Below are 18,707 nucleotides of genomic sequence, written 5' to 3' on the forward strand. Positions count from 1 at the left end.
GACAGCACGGTGGACGCTGTTTACTCCGGCCGCGCAAGTCTTTCTCGGGAAAACGCTGAACAGTACCGAAATAAACTTGTGTCTTCTGTTGAAGCGTCCCTCGAGATTGTCTCTTCATGGGGTGAAAAGAACCTGGTCCAATTTAACCCCCTGAAGACACAGGTTTGCGCGTTAACCACTAAAAAAACCCCATTTATCGTATCGCCAGTCTTTCAGAATACTCCCCTTTTAGCCGCGCCCAGTATCAGCATATTGGGCCTTAATGTTTCGAGTGACTGCCAGTATCGCGATCATCTGGAAAGCAAGGCCAAGTTGGCCTCGAAGAAACTGGGGGTCATCAATAGAGCGAGACGGTGCTTCACGCCAAAACACCGATTGGCCCTATATAGGGCCCAGGTTCGGCCACACATGGAGTACTGTTCTCATCTCTGGGCTGGTGCACCCCAGTATCAGCTTGACCCATTTGATCGCATACAACGTAGAGCTGTTCGAATCATTAAGGACCCAGAAAGCTGTGAAAGGCTTGACACTTTGGCTCTGCGTAGAAACGTCTCCTCGCTGTGCGTTCTCTATCGCATTTTTCATGGTGAGTGTTCTGAAGAACTGTTCGACCTGTTACCTGCCGCCGAATTTTCCAACCGCACAGTACGTCACAAACTTAAATACCATCCATACCACCTGGATACGTGGCACTCCACTACTGTGCGGTTTCGTAGAAATTTCCTTCCACGCGCCACCGAACTGTGGAATGGCCTACCCGCGGCAGTGTTTCCAGGTCGGTACGATATGGGTACCTTCAAAAAGCGCGTCTATCTCCACCTTAAAGGCCGGCAACGCACCTGTAACTCCTCCGGTGCTGCACGGGGTCGTGGGCGGCGGTGATCATCATCAGGTGACCCGAACGCTCGTTTGCCTTGTCCTTCTCCCATAAAAAAAAAAAAAAAAAAAACTGTTGTACTCTAATATATGCCCCACTTAATTATGTAACAAGAAGCCGGCTGAAAGTTGTTGCTTTTGTTTATTGGAACGTTGCATTTTAGTTCATGTATTCGTGTTAAAAGTATATAAGTATATTATCATTAATAATATGACCAATCCGTGGGATGATGTTTAACGATTGATTATATTGAAGCTTAAGACTACTCAGACGGGAATGTAGACGATATTGATTCGATGCTAGAATAGCGCGCGCACCCAAATACGCCTATCACGCCCCGCTTTACTACCAAAACTTTTAAGCAACATTTTTAAAAAGATGTAATTTATATAGAAAATCATTTTGTAAACAAAAGTATCTAAATATTAAATTGTTAATTATGTTATTACAAACAAAGGCTTAGCAGAGTTTGTTATTTATTGCTTGAGCATTTTATATCAAGCCAATTAAATAGCAAGAAAACTTCGAAATATATAATTTTGATGTTTTAATTTAAGTCCTAAAAATTTACAGAGGCAATCGTGGCGGCACAATGGTGTGACTGTAACACGACGATTGTGGGTTTGATCCCCACTCGAGGAAGTGAAATATTTATTTACGTTTATATTTTCAATTTTTCTCTCTAGTGTTGAGGCACAGCGCGGCGTTGAGTTCTGCCACTTAACACTCAAGTGAATGGAGAATGGAATGTCTTAACACTAGGTTCCCTCTGCCTATACTGCTGTGTGCGGGATACAGCGTGAAACTGTTTTTATTAATTAAAGTTATAAAAACCATACTCCAACCAAAATAAATTTATATTTTATAAATAATGGAAATACAGACAATATGACATATACGGACAGAATAATATGGTGGGTTTAATACAATTTTTTTGGGCTATAGTATAGTGCGATTTTCGATACTGTATTGCGTGACAGCCTGGCTTAGTAACGGCGACGTGACGAGTTTAAATGTGTTTCAGGCTCACTAAAGTTTATTTTATACATAGTTTCCTTCGGATTTTTGATTAATTATCGTTTTGGGGCCAAAAATCCATGAATAAAGTTGTACAATTTTACTAATAAAAAAATGCCCTAAAAATTTTACAGAAACCTGTACACGAACATGGCAGTTCAAATCATGGGCAATTCGTAGACGAGATTCTCTTAACAATAATAATAACTTGGACCTAGAACCTAGAACCTAGAACCAAATTCTGTTTTCGGGTTCCCGGCCCGATAGTATGTATTTTTTTTCAGATGTTCCAAACAAAAGCAAATAATTTATTTGTTAATTAATTTAAATGTTATTAAGTTAAGATAATGTTTAAAAAATTTTAAAATTCTTATATTGGAAGTCATAGTATGGAATATATGTATGGAATATGGACATTCTAGGTATATGTATAAAATAATTTTGTTTGCGTCGTTATAATTATTCATGTTAAAAAAAAATATAGTTTCTATTCAATAAAAAGACTGTGTTAATAGTAGTCCATCAACCTAAGATACTAAATATAAATAAGACTTATGTTTGCGATAAATAACTAAATATGGCTCAAAAACAAGACATCATGTCATTTTTGGCCTAGAAATGAGGATAGATACAATTGTGGGCAACTTGAAGTGTATTTATGCGCTATAAAAATATATTTATAATTTTACCATTACATATCAATATGGTTAAATAAAGGTGAGTTTTTTTAAAAGAAATGCTGCGTGTATATAGTTGTTCGAGGTGCGTGTTAAAATAATTTTACTCTCGAAACGTTTAGTGAAATGTCATATTCATTTATAAATTTCAAATAGAAATATCGAGTAAGTGCTGCATAATAGGTTTCATTAACATAATAGGGCTGATGGACGTGCAGCCCATATATGTATATACTAGCGGCCCGCCCGCGGCTTCGCCTGCGTAAACTACGTTATTATTAATTTCTGTCTCCATGAGTACCTACGTCCTATAAGTGACGTCCATGCAAAATTTGAGACTCCTAGCATTTTATTTTTATTTATTTATTTATAACAAAGTACATTAAAATTAATTATTCTACGCGGTCTTAAGCCCGATTTGGCTTGTGTGATCACTGCACATTCCTAAGTACATTAATGTAAGGTTCTGTTGCTTATTAAAAATAATAATAAAAAAAATTAAATTATTAAATTGATTTTGTAAGGTTCTGTTGCTTATTAAAAATAATAATAAAAAAATTAAATTATTAAATTGATTTTAATCTGGGAATATTGGATAATTTGGCAACACGAACGGAGTAGGGATCGGGCGGTGGGCAGATTGGCTCGGGGCAGTCTAGACTGAGTAGTGATAGCGAACGGACATATTGAAGTGGAGTTGTATTAGTACTGAAATACAGAGTCTTGAAATTAAGCCGAGGAAGTTTTATTGAAGAATTCCCTGTCGTCTACACTTCAGAAGTGGGATTAGCCACGCTCGCATATAAAAGTAAGTACCATTGATTTTGTAAATTTTACTGTGACATATATACATCATTTATTCGTGCTAATTTGGTCAAGAAATAATGTTTAAGTACTGGGGAAAACAAATCAGGGCTTTATTTGATTTAAAATGTTCATTTTTTTATAAAAATTAGAGCGTTGACGTTTAATTCATTTCATGCTTTACTATATAAATCCGAATAGAAAAAGCACAAATAATCCGAATACTGCATACATCAAAAGGAATGTTGTGAAAACTGTTAAAAGTTCAATTGCTAGATTTCATATTACCAACTATTTACACAAATTAAAAAAATATATATATTTTAATTAGTCAAAAAAAAAGGTAAAATATAAAACAAATAAATGATTACAATAGTATGATAATTGAAAATGTTTATTTATTATTATATAATAATATAACATACTTTAACTTGACGCTTAAATCGTACACGTAATAGCAAATACTCGTTTTTTTTTTCTCATCCTACCTCACAATCGTATTTTTAATTTTATAAATTCTACTGATTATTATAATTCGTATGCTGTGTATGTATTTAGTTTTATTACTTAATATTCTTAGAAATGTGCATGGGTCACTCAGGCAAAATCAAGTTTAAAACCGTGAAGGAAATATGATTAATCTAATATTACAGACAGACAGATATAAATAAATACAGATATAAATAAATTATAAATCAAGGTAAATTCGGGTCAAGTTAGGGGTGCTTATAGAGATGGGGTATTTGGAAGGGATATTGATTTCTTACGTCCAAAATGAGCTATAATGCCACGTTTACGTGAAAAATAATCGATTTTTTAAAAAAATAGTTTTGTTTTAAGTTAAAATTATTCGTTACTTGTTACAAACATTAAGATACTGATACTGTTTACTTTTGTTTCCGAGATAATGGAGCGGGGCGAGAGTCGTGAGGGCCACAGTCTGCGGACCCCAGAACGGAATCCATCTGGGAGCGGCGGAAAGGGAGGCAGACGGAGTCGCAGTCGCGATGGAAGCGGGTATCGCGGTCGCAGCACCAGCATACGCCAGCGGGAACAACATCTGGAGCGCGAGAGGGAGCGCCTACGCAAAATGGAACGAACACTTCAAGATGAACGCGATCTGGAGGCCCGTTCCAGACGCAGCGAGCAAAGTCACCGCGGCCTTCGTGTGGACAGCGAGCATCGAGAGCATCGAGGCGATGGCGATCGTCGATATGACCAACGTCGAAAGGATCGCCGGAGCCGCGACGTCGGTACCGGGCATCGCTCAAGGTCATGTAGTCCTTTATATTCATCTAGGGATATCATCAAAATAATAAATTCTTTAAAAAATAATTCCACGACACAACCGTTAGAGCAGAACACTAATACAATAAATAAACATGATTATAAGAATATTTTGCCAGAATTTGATCCTTCAAACAAGAATCAACGTATGGATGTATGGCTCAGAAAAGTAAATGAATGTGCCTCTGTCTACGGTTGGGATGATAAAACAATCATTCACTTTTCCATGCAGAAACTGCTGGGACTGGCCAAAATCTGGTATCAGAGTTTAAATACAATTCTCTTTACTTGGCCAGAATGGCAAGAAAAACTTATTAAAGCTTTTCCGTCAGAACAGAATTATGGCCAATCCTTGGAGGACATGCTAAGGCGTAGGAGTAAATATAATGAGCCGATTGAAAACTATTATTACGAGAAACTAGCCTTAATTAATCAGTGTGAAATCACGGGAAAGCGCGCCGTGGACTGTATTATCCATGGCCTTAGTGATAGGACTGTAAAATCGAGTGCATTAGCATTATGTTGTACTGAACCCGAACAGTTGCTACAGTTTCTGCTTAGTAACAAAGAACATCCATATCAGTCTAATTTTAGGAACAAAAATTCCACAGAGAATTTACTTAATGAAAGTAGTCAGAAAGGAAATTCCAAGCTTAGCATGCGCAGCTCAGGGCTGTTTTGTTACAACTGTAAGGAAAAAGGGCATCTTTATATTAAATGTACTAAGCCCCTATTAAAATGCGATCATTGTCACAAAATAGGACATGAAATCGATAATTGTCGCGCTAAACAAGGAGGACAGTCTATAAAATCTACCACTGTCCACCAAACTATGTGCATATCAGATTCCCATCCAAATGACAAGTTCATGAAGAAGGTATTAGTTAAAGGAAGGTCCTTGGACGCCTTTGTAGATTTTGGCAGTGAGGTTACCCTAATAAGAGAAACTGCTGCTATTGATCTGGGGGTGGTGCATAATGGGATACCTTCGGCTATGAAAGGTTTTGGTAATGGATTGGTCCAGTCTTTAGGGTCGACAACACTGACTTTGTCGATAGACGGGGTAGCTGCAACGGTGTGTTGTAAAGTGGTTGACGATCGATTGCTTGATAAAACAATGTTGATTGGACAGTCATATTCCGAACAACCCCATATAATGGTTATTAAAGACTCAGCCAAGTTGCAGTTCCTCGATGTTGGTATAGAGAATTCTTTCGATTGTTTTGAAGATGCAAAGCGTACAATTAAAGTTAAGGTTATGGGATTCGCTCAACTTTACGGATCAGCTAGTGTAAGAGCTGCAACGGAATTTGGACTTAGTGGGAATATCTTGTTAGAAACAAAAATTGTAGGGAAACTTAACGAACAGTTTGTTGTACTAGGTGGCGTTTATGAAGTTAAAAAGGGCTATTTAAGCGTTATGGTAACACCGTGCTCCATACCGTGTTTGCTACATAAAAACTTTGTATTTTCCCGCGCTGAAGAAATAGACCTAGTTAGGAGGGTAACTGCGGTCCCTCCAGATACCACATCCTATGAAGGAAAAATTATCAGTCAATTTGATAGACAGCAAATAAGAATAGGAGAGTCAGTAACTGATCAAGACAAGGAGAAGTTGCTACAATTATTGCGACGCTTTAAACACTGTTTTGCTTCAGATCTGACTGAATTAGGATGCACTGACATCACAGAGATGCAAATCGAATTGAGCAGCAATCGACCTGTAGTTTATCGTCCTTATAGGCTTTCGCATCAGGAGCGTGAAAAGGTGCGCGACATGGTAGATAATATGTTAGACGCCGGTGTAATAAGAGAATCTAAATCTAATTACGCTAGTCCTATTATTTTGGTCCGTAAAAAGGATGGGAAGGTACGCATGTGCATTGACTATAGGATGCTCAATTCTATCACCGTGAAAGAGCGCTATCCAATGCCCATCATTGATGATGAGGTTAGCCGTTTGGCTGGACAAGCATGGTTTATTACCCTAGATTTAATGTCAGGCTACTATCAGGTGCCTATAGTTGAACAACACAAGCATCTGACGGCGTTTGTGACCCCCGACGGCCAGTATGAATTCAATCGTGTACCGTTTGGGCTAGCAAACGCCCCTGCAGTTTTCCAAAGGATGATGAACCGTGTTTTGGGACCGATGCGATTTAATGGAGCCACTGTGTATATTGACGACGTACTTGTGTACGGTAAGGACGCAGACGAAGCTCTTACAAGATTGGAGGAGGTATTGCAGTTATTAGATAATGCGAACCTCAAGCTAAACTTGACGAAGTGTAGTTTTCTGGAGAACCAAATTGACTATTTAGGGTACGAAATTAGTTCAGCAGGTATGAGACCTGGTAAGGCAAAAATCCGATCCGTATCTGATTTTCCCCGGCCGGAAAACGTTCACACAGTGCGTCAATTCTTGGGACTTGTTAGCTATTTTAGGAAGTTTATCCAGAGCTTTTGAGGAATTGAAGACTAAGTTAGTAAACCGACCGGTCCTTGCTATTTATGATTATTCCGCAGAAACTGAGCTTCATACCGATGCCAGCAAAATAGGTATTGGTGCAATCCTGCTGCAACGACCGCCAGGTGGTACAGAGCCACTGAAACCCGTCGCGTACTTCAGTCGGCAGACAACCCCTGAGGAGAAGAACTTCCATTCCTATGAACTAGAAACGTTAGCTGTAATTTGCTCATTACGAAAGTTTAGGGTGTTCCTGCTCGGGAAGGAATTTAAGATCATTACGGACTGTAGTGCTCTACGCTCTACGTTCCAAAAACGTGATCTCATCCCTAGAATCGCGCGATGGTGGCTTGCACTTCAGGAATTTAACTGCACGGTTGAGTACAGGGCGGGTACAAAAATGGCTCACGCAGACGCATTATCAAGGAATCCAATCAATGATAAAAAGACAGCAAGCATTGATCAGCATTCCACTGTTTTAGCTATAAGTAACGAGGACTGGCTTTTGACGTTGCAAATGGGTGATTCGGAAATGTGCCGAATTCGAGATATTATTAATAGTAACTTAAATTCAAAGGGACTTGAGTATATTAAAGACAATAGATATTATAAAATATAGATCTTATAAAAGAAAACAAATTATTCAGAATTATTGAGGGGGATAAGTCTAATATTAGATGGGTGGTACCCAAGGGAGCGAGGTGGCAGGTGTGCAAAATGAACCACGATGATATAGGTCACGTTGGTGGGGAGAAGACCTTGGAGCGTATTAAAAGACTGTATTGGTTTCCAAAAATGTCGCGTTTTGTCAAGAAGTATGTGCAGTCTTGCATTGACTGCGCCTATGCCAAAAGAACTGCAAATAATGAGGGACTCTTGCACCCTATTATTAAGAATGATATACCATTTCACACTTTGCATACTGACCACCTCGGACCTTTTATAAGATCGAAAAAGGGGAACACTCACATCTTGGTAACTGTTGATTCGTTCATTAAGCCAGTCAGGAATACAAAAACTCAGAATGTAATCAAAGTGCTCGAAGATATTTTTGATACCTTTAGAAATCCGGACCGAATTATAAGTGATCGTGGCAGTTGTTTTACGTCACATGCTTTTAGGAGATTCTGTATGGATAGGGGTGTTAAGCATATATTAAATGCAGTGGCGAGTCCAAGGTCAAATGGGCAAGTTGAACGATACAACCGCACCATTTTAGACTGCCTGACCGCGCAGAACCTAAGGGACGATGAAAAGAACTGGGATAGCCATCTCGGTAAGATTCAGTGGGGACTTAACAACACTCTACAAAGGACAATAGGCCGAACTCCCGCGGAGGTTATGTTTGGTACAGGAATAAATAGTGAGAGTAATCCAACACTTAATGAAATAGGAAATTTCACTCGTGAATCCTGTGACCTGTTGTCTCTACGCAAAGAAGTTAAGAATAATATCAATAGGGAGCAGGAAAAACAGAAACAATATTATGACAAGGGGCGCAGACCAGCTCGTATTTATAAAAAGGGGGAATTGGTTAAAATAGTAAAAACCGCATTTCAAAATGCTGGCAAAAGCACTAAGCTTTTACCCTCATACGAGGGCCCGTATAAGGTGGTGAAAGTGATGGAAAATGACCGTTACAAAGTGGCACCCATTCCCGGCTTTGAGGGAATGAAAAATAAACGAAAAACTACAGTGGCGTCTGATCGGATGAGACCATGGATACATATAACTTCTTTGGAGTTAGATAATGATGACGGGGATATTGTGGAAATTGATATTAACTCATCCGATGGGGATGAATAAATAAAATAAATATACAAATAGATGTTTTGAATATAAGTTGCGATATATAACGATAGTAATGATGTGTATGATGAGATAATTGATTATGCTTTAATGTTGAGTTTATCTGCAAAAGATATTTGTGTTGTTCGATGTCAATCACGAGACTTTGTGAGCGAGCAAGTTCGTGACTTGACATCATTGCTTATTAAGAGAGTTTTTAAGATAAATGGGATGGTTGAGCGTGAGACTACGTGAGCGAGCGAGTTCACGACTCTGCTTTTCCCGTGTGTTGTGGTAGGTACGAGACTTTGTGAGCGAGCAAGTTCGTAACCTTCACCTGATACAAGAGTTATAATTATAATTGCTGTTACTTGAATTGATATACAATTAATTCTGTAGAGATAGATATATATTTTTTATTGACTGTTGTATGTTAGCTAATTGATTAATTTTGTGTAATAATGACCTAGGTATAATGATGATATAAAAAATAATAATAATATAAAAAACAAATGATGTAACTGTATTTAGATAATCATGTTTTTATTTATTTCTCTTGTTATTATTTTTGTATTTTTTTTTTTTTTATTATTTATTTATTTCGTGACTTATTGTATAAATTGTTATTGAGATCACTTAATCGCGAAAAGAATTAACCCCTCCGAGGTTTCTTGCTTGTTCTTTTACTCGAGTTGGGCCGGATAGGGTTGGAACAAGCATAAACTTAGTTATAAGAGAGAATGAAACAATGTGATCTTTTACTGCTGTGAGCCAATGTGCCGAGTGTAAGGTTCTCAACTGAGGCGTGTATGGGGTCATACACGTCATCAGGATGGTCGAGTGTAAGGTTCTGTTGCTTATTAAAAATAATAATAAAAAAAATTAAATTATTAAATTGATTTTGTAAGGTTCTGTTGCTTATTAAAAATAATAATAAAAAAATTAAATTATTAAATTGATTTTAATCTGGGAATATTGGATAATTTGGCAACACGAACGGAGTAGGGATCGGGCGGTGGGCAGATTGGCTCGGGGCAGTCTAGACTGAGTAGTGATAGCGAACGGACATATTGAAGTGGAGTTGTATTAGTACTGAAATACAGAGTCTTGAAATTAAGCCGAGGAAGTTTTATTGAAGAATTCCCTGTCGTCTACATTAAGTTATAGAAAACATAAGAACTATACAAAGATACAAATATTTTTAACAAACACAAACATAAACAAAATTATTAACAAAACAAAAAATAAAAATGTGATTGTGATATTTGTAGTAACAAAGTTTCATACAAACTTTCAACCCTAAAAACAACCTCTTAAAAGTTAAATATTGCAAATTCCCGTCTTAGCGAGCACCTACGTCCTATAAATAACCCCTATGCAAAATTTGAGATTCCTAGCACATGTAGTTTCTGAGATTTCGTGATGAGTGAGTAACCTTTCGATTTTATATATATAGATAGATTAATATGTCAGTATATTACCTATCAGTAGAAGGAAATCTAATCGAAAATCATGTAACGAGAAAATGATATTAGTTTTAGCTACCTACTATTTAAATGGAGTGGCCAGATAATTATATATAAAGCTTTTTAATTTGACATAGTTACGAGGCGTTTAGTTCCGTCACTCAATTCTCTCCACCTGATCTACACACCTCTACACTGCGTAATCTATATCTCTCGTTAATTGTAAATAAATTTTACAAAAATGTAATCGCTGCGCCTTCCTTGTAAAGGTTTACAAGGTAGGAAGGTAGAAGGAAGGAAAGAGAAATGATAAAGAACATAATATGCATTAAGTTTAGTATTGACAATTTAAAAAACTTATATTTTCTGAAGTTAAAAAAACCGTCGATCATTAGTGATTGTCGGTTACTAGTGCCAGATCACTATCTAAAAAGCTAAATTGTAGCCATTTTAAATCACATGAAAGTCGGCATTTGTTACAAGCTTAGGATTCCATCACTTGTTAAATTAAATAGAGCGTAAGTAATAAAAAATCGATTGTAATATCGTATGAACCAACTTATCTTCAAACTAAAGATATAATTTACACAGCCTTGATATATTTAAACATGACATATATAATTTCATCACAGCTGCCATTAGGTGTAGCTGTGCTGAATTTTGATTATTCTCATGTCTTTAGTGATTCTCGTAAAAGGTCTGCAAGGTCAGCATCACGCGGTGGTTAAACACCGTCGATTCTTCATTCTCACTGTAATCTAAATGTACATACTAATGTAAAAAATGTAATGTAATATTTATTCGCATATATATTAAAAGTATATATCATTTAAATATCACCTAAATTAAAGAAATTTCAATTTCTATACAAATGAGTTGAAATTTCAAGTATGTACATTAGGTAAATAATTTATTAAGTGAAATGATCAAAAATAACTCGAAATGGTTTTGTGATATTAGCCACAAGGCGTTGTCGGTTTCATTAATAAACTTGGCTATATACGCTGCCGCGTGTCTAGACGTTACTAGAAGAGCATCACAATTACCAACATTATATTGATCAAAACGTATAAGCTGCTCTAGCCTGTCAGCAAATGAATGACCGACGTCGATCGTATAGCCTCGTATGCCAAGCACTAACTCCACAAAGCTTTATTGACGTGGTTTATAATACTCGAACATTTACTGACTTCTAGCGATGATAAACGAATTATAAGAGAGTTCGACCGCCAGTCTCGATAGTCGATACTATCGTCTGCTCTCTCATTGTTATGACATGCATATGCGTACCCGATTGTATTACATTTAAGAGAGAGGTTTAAGACATGGCCGAGCTCCCTGAAAACCTACAACGCGAACTCTAGGCGTGTTAAAAGTGCGAACTACAGTATTTTTTTACGTTATTTTTATTATATTTTAATAACATATACCAAACGTCACAAAGTAACTATCAAAGCTACTAACTCCTATTTGCTCATGTAAGTCCACTTTACGTCACTTAAACATGTATTAAAATTTGTATCAAAATTCCCTAAAAAGATATTTATAATTTTCTTTAATAGTTTTCCTATTTTGAAGGAATTCTTTCAAATAAATTTCAAGACAACTGCTTGCATAATTCACACAAATTCTCCTAATTGTAATAACTATGTAGTTTAAATCAAAATATATCAAATTGGAAAATGTTGTACAAGTTTCTTACATGTAAACACGTAATCCATAATATTTATACATTAGTTTTAATTGATATTTCTAATAATGAATTGAATAAGCTCGCAGACTGCAGGGTGCAGAGTGGCGACCCTACGGACCTGAGACATTTGTAATATATCCGCTGGTGGCACGCCTTTAACGGCTGGCAGCGTGGAGCTTAGGAACTATAGGCTCGAATGGGTAAGTGTTAAACCAGCGTAATAGCGGGAAAACCCGCTAACGAGCTCCCCATGACAGTAAAACCATAACACTCACGGCACACACCTCTCTATATCGCTGACCACGCTGATGTTGCCCAGGCATCCTTTGTCCAAACTCCTTCCCAGTGTCCAAATTTAGATTTTCATATTTTCTAGTTGCTATGCATCAACCGGTGACCATGCCTCATTCAGAGACGGATCCCGGCTGATGGGTCGCAGTCAAATATTTTGACATTTTTTTAAAACCTGTACTTGTTGGACATGTGTCCACGTACTCTTTCAAAGAACCTGGTTCCTTTGAAGAATTAAGAAAGTAATATTAAATATAAATATTAATAATAATTAATTTAATCAAAACTGTATTAAAATAATGTAAAAATATTATTATTGTTATATAACACAAAATGTAAACCACATAGATGTTACTATATATAATTAAAATATAATAATATTGATGTTCCAAATAAAGTTTTCAAGTATATTTTACATTCAATAATATAATATTTTATATGATGATGTAATGTGAATTTATGATAATTTATTTGGAAGAGATGCCTAACGGTGATATATAAGACCTACAATGCCTAATTCCAACTATTTTCCATTTAAAACATTCTCTACATTGAAAACACAAATGAAGTAAGTAAATAGAAAATATGTAACTATGTCGTCCATAATTATTGTATTTATGCAATCATAATAGGGTAATACTACCTAACAAATGTGAAAATAAAAAAAGGAAAATTAACACTAGTTATTACAAATATTATCGTAAATAACACTTTTTTCATAAATAATCTACTTACTACTTACTATCTATATGCTCAGGTGCTACGCAGCTAAGATAAAAATAATATTTCTCTATATATCTATACGAACTAAGTACGTACCCAAATCCAAATCGTCTCTTACATCCCTTCAATCTAAACTAAACCAGACTTATGTCTCTATTTATTCTTTTTATATACGTACATACCCATATAAATATATTAATTTAGTATTTATTTAAATTTTAAAAATAAGTCCCGCTGAGTTTCTTGCCAGTTCGCCAGTCTGAGGCATTAACTTTAGTGAACTGGTGGTAAATTAGTTGACGTTCAAAAAATGAAGCTTGTAACTTTTTATTTTGAATAAAATTATTTTAATTTGAATTATTTTATTTGTTGTTGTGTCCACGAGAGCAGTTTAGAATAAGGCTTATAATAAATTATATAATATTCCAAAATATTATACACAAAAGATATTGGAACAGATAAAATTAGTCAATGAATGCTAGTCGCATCAAATATTGTAATGTAAATTAAGCTGAATATCACATAGATAAGATACAAATTGCATATATCAGATAAACGTCATATTTCATGGTTGTACGCTATTTTGAATCTTATTACGTTTCCCTACAGTCTAGATACAGACTAGTGATAGGGCCACAGCGGCTACAGGAATCTAGCTTTTATTGTTTTGCGCAGAATCAGTCGAATGCACCGACGCTCCAGTGGGGATGGGCGGCGTACAGGCGTACGGGCGTACTGTCGAGTAACACATCACGTGGTTGCCCCCCGGCGGCTACGCTAGCGTAAGTGCCATTGAACCACACCCATGGCCTCAGATGGAAAATAAACAACATGCCACGTTCGACGTTCGTTCGCTTACATTAGTAGTGTTCGTATGGTAATGGTAACTCTCGCTGTCTACCTAAGTTTTGGTGTTTGCTATCACAGTTTTTAGTGTTTGGAAGCCGGTCAAATGTCCTCGGCGCACCTCACGTGCGATCGCGACATGTGGGGGCGTCGTGTGCGCCCTCAGACGCCCTCTTTAAAACTGATGCGAGAAATTTTCCCCATTTGCAACTGAGGTTAGAATTGGTCCGTTGCGCAGCGCTAAGTAAATTGGACTACCGCGCATTTGTACCGCGATCGATTCGGGCATTAACCTTGCGCAGCTTTTGTGCTTCTGTAGCCCCTCTGGAACTTTAAGAACAATCCTATCATTTTTGGTTTTATAAGATTCTCAAGCCATTCGAAATCGTGTCGAGCCGTATAAATGATTACTAAATATTATTAAAATTGGATTGTGCCAAAATCTGTTCAAACCAAAAATAATATAGGCAAGTTCTAATTATTTAATTAAGCAATAAATTATTTTAAAAAAAATAACAATACTATTTTATTGAAAATATTATTACAAACAAAGTAAATATCAAACCTACAAAATAATAAAAGAGTATGCCGGTTAACAGGACGTCACAAGCGGCGCTCTGCGCGCCGACTACTAACGCAGAATGCCTCGTATACTATTATGATGCTATCTATCTATAACTCAGTCTCGTATCATTTACTTTCAGTCATGCAGTTATGAAATACTGTTATTTATAAGTAAACTAAAAAAATATTTAGATTTGATTTAGGAAGTTTCAGGAAATTTTAACTTTAGGTTCTCTTTAAGCGAAACTGATCAATGCAAAGTTCAGCTTATCCCTCTCTAATTGTACCTCCTTAAACTTATTTTCTTGTACATTTCTTGAGTATATAGAGGCCTACGTTCATCAGTGGACAAATCAGTCTGTTGATGATAGTAACTATTTCTTAAGTTATTTTTTTAATACACAAAAATTTCAAACTAAAATTGAAAAGCAACATACAAAATTATTGAAATGAAAATCGAAAGCCGACTTTAAATCTGTTCTAGCACAAACTCCAACAAAAATTAAAAAGTAATATAAAAATATTCTTTTCTCCTTAGAATGGAATAATACTTTAAAAATTATTAAAACTGCCAGAACAACTATTAAGCCTGGCCAGGAGATAGGTCATAATCGATTTTAAAAGCTGGAAAATTGGTGTCAACCAGGTAGTGGGACAGTATCACACTGAAAACTATCTCGTAGTTGCGGGTCCGACTGGTCTGGAGGGAAAATTATTTTCATTTTTCCGCTCTCCTAAAAATCTCGCAAATCGCGTTAAGTTACGATATTGAAAATGCCTCAAATTGGATGGAAAGAAAACAGATTTTCGATGAAAACGGGTGACAAGCGGCAATAGCATAGAATCCACGGATTTATTTTACAATAAAAATATAATTATGCAAGCAATGCAAACTATAGCAATTTTCATTTACTTGTACTAGAAATGAACAACTGCAATACGCTTTGTGATATTAAACAAACAGTAATAAAAAACTGCATTCATATCCCAGAGATTGTTTTTGCGATATTTTTTTTACTTTGAACAGCAAAGCAGCTAATATTTATTATGTGCCTATGGTAACATTTCAGCAATTTATTTTACTCGTAAGTACCTATAAGTAGTCCCTGGTGGTTAATGTGTTTATCTACCGCCCATTAAAAAACTAGGCATGTTTCTTCGCAAATAGCTCAATTATTGCATAATTATTTCTCATTCCCTATAAATGTAACTTTGACCGCCTGAGCGAAGTCAAGTTGAGTAAAGTTTTCTAATGAGTGAAACTTTCTGTCGTCTTCTAACTCTAATAAGTGACACTTTCTGTAGTCCCCAAATTCTTATTTAATTCATCTTATAAACATTATTAAGAAATCTTTTATCTAGCTTGTGCACATAAAATGTGCATTTTCCGCCAAATTCTGGAAAAAAATTGATTACAAAGTTAAGCGACGATTTAAATACTGTATAACTCGATAGGTACTAGATATAAATTAATCAAAAAACTGTTGATGACAATGTCTGTTGATAAATATTATATTTGTTATACTTGATGAAAAAAAATATGTGGATATATAGAGTTTAAAATTTAAAAATAATTTGATATTTTTATCAAATATATTATCACAATTTTCCTTCCTGTTTTTGACAAACATTTAAATCTCAGTCGTATTCAGGTTCTTGGCAGTTAGCCAAAATAATAGAATAACTTTTAATATATACTAATGGCACCAAATATAAAAAGCCCAGTAGCACTAGGTACTGGGCACTGACCAGTGCCTACGTACATGTATATCTATATATATAAAATCGAAAGGTCACTCACTCATCACGAAATCTCAGAAACTACAAGTGCTAGGAATCTCAAATTTTGCATAGGAGTTATTTATAGGAGGTAGGTGCTCGCTAAGACGGGAATTTGTAATATTCGACTTCTAAGGGGTTGTTTTTGGGGTTGAAAGTTTGTATTGTAGACGTAGGTAAAAAGAAATTGATAATAACGTAGTTCATGCAGGCGAAGCCGCGGGCGGGCCGCTAGTATCCTATAAAAACTCACATAGGTTACACTTTACGAAATAAATTAGAAATATAACTTTTACGACAAGGCAAATCGCCGATGAGTGAGAGATGAGTTCCTCTATTCAATAAGCAATGCCATCAAAAAGACTGGAGTAAAAAACCTGGGGAACAGAAGTGTCTTAAATGGGCACGGAGTGTCTGAACACCAGATGCCCAGGTTCCCTCTGCCTGCCCTGCTATGTGCGTGTAGGTTTAAAAAAACTTGTACTAACCTTTGAACGATTGAGGGTCCATAATCCGCCGAATCTCGCTAGCTTCAGATCCACTCTCAGATTCACAACACAAAGAACGAACAGCAGTCGGAAAGCTTGTAGTGTTCTTGTTACTGTTTCTTGATATGTAAAAACTCTTAGGATTCGTAAAGCTAGTCGTGCGGGTAGGCGGCACGGGTGCCATCTTTATATGACTGTTAGGATCATTATATGATGCAAAATTCTGAACCACTCCATATCTATTCTTGGCTCCCAAATCTAGGTCAATAGCTTTATGTTCCGTTAAATTTATCGATGATTTTTTCGCCTCCGTAGTGCCTCTTTTCGCTTGTCGAAGCAGGAAATCATCGGCCTGCGTTAGAGATCCACTACGAAATAATGGCCAATAAGGTTTCAAATTTTCATTTTTTTCTGGGGTCATACGGTTAGTAGCATCAGCATGAAACGTATTTTTGTTATTTATGCATGAATCACTCCGCCTTCCCGGAACTCCTCTAATAAAGGGGGCACGAATAGGAGTACTTTGGTGTAAATTGTCATTCACATCTGAGAAGCGTGATACACTACGATAGCTTGGATCCACGACATGTGAACTAGGATATTTACAATTCGAATAAAATCCGTTATCAATTTTATGTCGACTCATAGATTGGTTAACTGAATGTCTCAAAATATATTCGTCTTCTTTCTCTCTTAATTTTTTTATATTTTGCCAATAAAATGCTTCAACTCTTTGTCGAGTTTTTTCTTTTTTTATATGCTCCTTTAAATTAAAGTTTTCTTTTGAAAAAATCTGTGGTTTAGCAATATTTGACAAAGGCGTTGGGGATAATGTGGAATTATTACAAACATCTGCCCTATTCGCGGAATTTCTTTTTTCTTCTGCTTCTATTAAATTTTTTCTGACACGTTCATATGGAGATGTCTTTGCAGGCATGTTAGGGATTTTGTGGCCAGCAGTAATAGGTGAGGTCGGAGCAGAATAATTGTAAGGCTTCTCCGGGTTATTTGTCATTACTTTACTGGGAATGTTATTAATAGTTTGAGATGTATCCCTGTTAGGTGATAAGCTTCGAGCGCGAATAGGTTGAATTTTTCGTACCTCAGCTTCTTTCTTTGGTGAAATTAAAAATGTTGTGCTGACTTTTTTTATTTCTGCTCCAACAGATGCCGGGTTAGCCCGAACTTTTGATGCTCTATATATTTCAATTTGTTCCAGTGGTAATTTATCCGTAAGCTTGTCTAAAGAGTGATAATAAACATCAGGAAATGGTATTTCATGTGGTGAAATATATGTATCGTTCTTAGGCTTGGGGGGCACCTGTGGTTTTGCCAAGTATTTTACATTTTTATTTCCGTCGGACACAGCCTCATAAGTCTTTGTGATATTTGTTTTATTTATATTTTTTGAATTCTCTGAAACTAAAGTACTACTTGAAGAATGATTACTTGGAGTATCGATAGCTCTTAAATCGTTATTTTTTCGAGAAAATGAAGCCGTCGATATATTTTCATATATACGCTCCTCGTGGTTGTCAGTAGAAAATTCAAGTGCATTATGTGCGTTTTGATAATAGTTACTATTAGTATCACTAATTTTATTTTTATCTTTATTTAAAGATTTTTCCTTATTTTTAGAAAAGAAAATATTTGGAAATATCTTCCGGAAACTATTTCCACGTTTTTTGTTATCATCGCCCATTTTAAATATTAAATGGAAATCGACCTGAAACAATATTTTTTAACATTTAAGTTTCAATTATTTGAATAAAGATAAGTGCAATATAATAAATATTCGGAGGAGCGTTAGCAGATTTTATCTCGATGAAAACCATAATTTTTAAACATTTTAAGTAAATAAGCGGGATTCTTTCGACAAAAGCGGGACAATAAATTAAAATAATCAGTATAGTAATTTTTTAAAATCGAAAGATCACTCA

General features: G+C 35.9%; 1 protein-coding gene across 11 annotated transcripts in view; it reads right to left on the reverse strand.

Moving 5' to 3' along the window:
* LOC146527069 (coiled-coil domain-containing protein AGAP005037) overlaps window positions 1-18,707 on the reverse strand; it is a 115,171-nt gene that overhangs the window by 94,563 nt on the left and 1,901 nt on the right. For all 11 annotated transcript variants that reach the window (XM_085206273.1, XM_085206276.1, XM_085206282.1 and 8 more), the window contains exon 2: window positions 16,768-18,493. In XM_085206273.1, the coding sequence (XP_085062399.1) occupies window positions 16,768-18,469 (1,702 nt within the window). In that variant the 5' untranslated portion in view covers window positions 18,470-18,493. The remainder of the gene's footprint in view (window positions 1-16,767; window positions 18,494-18,707) is intronic.

This window comes from Heliconius melpomene, chromosome 21 (assembly GCF_056956725.1).
Source record: "Heliconius melpomene rosina isolate 202511_hmr_F chromosome 21, ASM5695672v1, whole genome shotgun sequence".
Classification (NCBI taxonomy): domain Eukaryota; kingdom Metazoa; phylum Arthropoda; class Insecta; order Lepidoptera; family Nymphalidae; genus Heliconius; species Heliconius melpomene.